The sequence below is a fragment of the Echinops telfairi genome, unplaced genomic scaffold (genome assembly GCF_000313985.2).
Source record: "Echinops telfairi isolate 266 unplaced genomic scaffold, ASM31398v2 ScPeMD7_31;HRSCAF=116, whole genome shotgun sequence".
In the NCBI taxonomy this organism is placed as follows: Eukaryota; Metazoa; Chordata; class Mammalia; order Afrosoricida; family Tenrecidae; genus Echinops; species Echinops telfairi.
The window spans coordinates 30,506,599-30,510,714 of NW_022103928.1; the positions used below are offsets into that span (position 1 = coordinate 30,506,599).

General features: G+C 44.0%; 1 protein-coding gene across 1 annotated transcript in view; it reads left to right on the top strand.

Annotated features, from left to right (window-relative positions):
- Positions 1-4,116, top strand: part of RPN1 (ribophorin I) — a 35,953-nt gene that overhangs the window by 22,868 nt on the left and 8,969 nt on the right. Inside the window, exons 6-8 of the mRNA XM_004702356.3 lie at positions 1,419-1,518; positions 3,266-3,404; positions 3,863-3,982. Of these exons, the coding sequence (XP_004702413.1) occupies positions 1,419-1,518; positions 3,266-3,404; positions 3,863-3,982 (359 nt within the window). The remainder of the gene's footprint in view (positions 1-1,418; positions 1,519-3,265; positions 3,405-3,862; positions 3,983-4,116) is intronic.

A 4,116-nucleotide genomic window follows, 5' to 3' on the forward strand; every position in this document is an offset into this window, starting at 1 on the left:
AGGAGTCAATCTTTATGCATTCCATTTTGTGATGACTTCTAATTTTCCTAGATTCATACACTCAGGGTTTCAATTGTTAATGGATGTTTGCAGCTGTTTTTGTTAGTTTGAGTTGTACCCCATCAGCAAATGCAGGGTCCTGAAGGCTTTACTCCTTAGTTTTACTGCATCCATGTTGTTAGGGTCGAGTCTACTTGGAGAAGTCAGTTCTTCTGCAGTCATACTTTGAGTGTCTCCTGACGTGAGGGTCTCATCTTCTGACATTCTGACAGTGATCTGCTACTATTCATGAGCTTTTCAGTATCTCTCAGTATTCCATTGCTATCAGCAAGGTTTTCCGTTTTCTCAGAAGTGGACAGCCTATTCCTTCTTCATAATCTCTTCTTAATCTGTAAAAACTGCAGAAACCTGCACACTTTGGATGATCGTGTTGGTATTTGACATAGTTTTCATCGTCACAGCAACACACCAGCCACCTCAATACAACAAAGCCCACAGACCAGGTGCTCATGTTTTAAGCTCTAATACAATTACCTCCTCTGATACTGGACTTTTATTATTTACAAGCCTTGGCTCATACTGTCCAGTTTGCTTCTTGCATGTGGATTTAGCAGATCGCTCACTTGGATGGAGTGGTGGTATGCATTGGCTGCTAACTGCAGGGTCAGCAATTTGAAATCATTAGCCACTCTGGGGGGAAACTTGAGGCTCTTTCTACTTCTGTAAAGATTACAGTCACATCTATATTCTTTTTCTTTCACATTTATATTCTTTATGCTTCCACTTTCATTAAAAGTGGTTTCATTTTGAATTTTTTTTCTATCACTTTTCTAAGGAGCCTTAGTGGCGTTGTCAGATAAGCATTAGACAGTTTTGTTCTGCGGTACTATCATGGAAGGGCTGTGCTGTGCTGGTGGGCTTGTCAAAGATTATAGGAATTAAATTGGTCTGATTCCACAGAGCTTCTGTGAGCTTAGTTTACACTCCTGCTGTGGGACAGAAGGAAACGGCTTTTCTCAAATTGGCCTGCCATGCTTGCTGGCTTTGTATTGACATTCTCCTGCTCTCTGGTCCATCTGTCACCCTCTTATTTCCTTCTGCTTTCCCAGACCCTGGTAGGTAATGTGTGTATCTGTGTTGCTTTCATTTTCTCACTCTGTGGAGATAGCATGTTAAATAAGGCCCCTGGGTTTTGGCTTGGTTCATTTATTGCTCGCTTTTTAATGTAGAGATTAGGCAAAATTCATGGTACCCCCACCCCTTTGTCTCCTCAGCGCCCACTTGCCTGTGGACTTTGGGTAACAACTCATCCCTCCCCTCTGCTTAAGATGAAAACACTGTAAGACTGTGCTTCTCCTGCCACCTGTCCCATTTTTTGTGTTTTTCATATTATTGCATATGATTTCTTGATTTTTCAGGTGACCAGTATGCGCTGAAGATGAGGTTTGTGGACCATGTATTTGATGAGCAAGTGATAGATTCTCTAACTGTGAAGATCATCTTGCCTGAAGGGGCCAAGTAAGTGTGACTGCACCCGTCCTCTGCAGCCTACTTTTCAACACTGAAAGAGGGTTGTCTCCTAGGAGCATGGGGTAGGTTTTGCATTACTTATCATTATGAACTATTGGAAGCTTTACAGAGTAGATCCTCCATTTCATATTTGACATTTCACGTATATCTTGTGTAATCTCACTGATTGCCATTTTCTCAATGCAACATCACTTATTCTGCTACCTTCCTGGGTTTCCTGCTTCTATTTCTCCCTTTATTCAGCCCCTTTGAATTTTGTCCTTAGGTAAATGCTGCTCTTTGGGTCTCAAATAGTTGATTTTTCTAAGATGTGCACACCTCCCCAGTGTTACTGTTTGGCTGAAAAATAAGCCGTGGGAGTGAGTTCGTTTCCAGACTTGAAGGGTGACTGGGGGCCATACTCTCAGGGATTTCACCAGCCTAGATTTGACTGTAAGCTTGGCCTATCTTAGGATTTCTAGTTTTGTTCCACATATTTCTTTCACTCTATCCATAACCTTATAATGTGAACCCTTTCATCGCAGTTGGTAGTGGTATCCATACACCACCTAGATTTTCTGTTCTGAGAGTCATGGTAGCTGACGTTTGAGTGAGCCATTAGTCCATTCGACTAGTTGTTTCCATATGTCAAGATACAGTTATAACTCAGAAGCCTGTGGGAATATAACCAAACAGGTGTTAGGTTCAAATACAAGTATTCCATCCATTCGCGAAAACTGCTGTTGCATGACCAGGGCAGTATCCCAAGACAACTCATTATGTCAGAAATGTGGCCTGAACCTGCTGAGATGTTATCTGACAGGACAGAATGCAAAGTTAAAAACAGAAAACCGTGGACATGGTTCTTGTCCTACTCTTGATGTGTGTTTAAGATGGATGCCAGCCAGGTTAGAAAAGAGGAATAGAACAGGAAATAAGGTGTGCTAGCATTGGATGGTTACAGGTAATAGGACTATCGGGCAATTTAAACCAGGAATCTAGCCGAAGGATAAGAGATCAAAGCCCAAGCTGAGAACGAGGCTTTGGAAAGGATAGCCCAAAGCCTATCCCTGTCTAAGTGGGAGACAAACTGAATGGCACCCTGATGTGGGACCAGCCTGGGGTGGAGGGAGCAACTTGTGTTTTCATTGTTTGTGCCGCTGCCTAGTCTAGATGAATTTAAAAGGGGGGACATTTCTTTAGCTTTCTTTTGGGTCACATACTCCAATCACTTGAAGGAGAGGGGCCTTGCTGGTTCCTTCCTTTGGAAGACAGTCAAGTGGTGAGGGTAGTTCCTTGAAGCAAAACTAGAGTGTGCCATTCACTAAGAGAAGAGCGAATGGGTCTGTGAGGTTTTAGTTTGTACTATACCTGTCCATTACATCCTATAACACGTTTTCAGTCATGGGTTGAGGAAGAATATTTGGAGTAACTCATGAGGGGCCTCTCTAAGTGCTTTAAGCCCTATCCTGTGGTAGAATGATGTGGTAGCTGTGTGATTCTAGGCACGGAGTGGACATGTTAAGCACTTGTGAGTGGAGGAGGACGGAGGGGAGCAGTGACAGCCTCAGCAGAATTCGATAGTCCTTTAGGCTTTTTGGTGGTGGTGCATCCTGTTGTGAGAAGGGGGCAGAGGGCGGAGTATGAGCTTAGTGACTTTGAAGGCCCCTTCCTTCTCCTTGGAATTTTCCAGCCCTACATTTCATTTGCCAGTGCAGTTTATCTCTGACCATGTTTGGTTTCCCCCTGTCTTTAGAAACATCCAAGTTGATAGTCCCTATGAGATCAGCAGGGCCCAAGATGAGCTGCACTACACCTATCTGGACACATTTGGCCGTCCTGTGATTGTCGCATACAAGAAAAATTTGGTAGAACAGCACATTCAGGACATTGTGGTAAGTGGTTTCATTGTTTTGCCTCCCATACTTTCCTCCTCCCAGAGTGAATGTTGGGAGTCAGAGAGTGATCCCTCTTTCCTTCTTGGAGTGTGGGAGTGGTATGACCTACAACCATATCTGGGGATAGAGGTGGCTCAGCAGATAAAAAAACTAAACCAAACTCAACTGACATCGTTTCCAAATCATAGCAACCCTATAGGACACGGTAGAGCTGTCCTTGTGGGTTTCTGAGACCAACTTTGTGGGAGTTTAAAGTCTCACCTTTCTCCTGAGAAGGCACTGGTGGTTTCAAACTGCTGACCTTGCAGTTAACAGCCCAACTGTTAACTACTGTGCCACTAGGGCTCGTTGGGCAGCGGATAGCAGGAAGGAGTTTCTTGTGGGTGAGCCAAGTTGGGTGGTTCTAGTCTGAAAAGATAGACCTGTAAAAACCATCTTCCTGGTTCCTTTCACAGGTCCACTACACATTCAACAAGGTCCTCATGCTACAGGAGCCCTTGCTGGTGGTGGCTGCTTTCTACATCTTGTTCTTCACTGTCATCATCTACGTCAGGCTGGACTTCTCCATCACAAAGGTACCACACCTCTTGGTTTTGATCCTGTGCTTATCAGCTGGTCATTTTGCACTCCTTGATACAGTGAGTTTCACCAGCTTTACTGAGAACCACTGATCCTCATGACACGCCCAAGGCAGAATTCCCATCCCCTA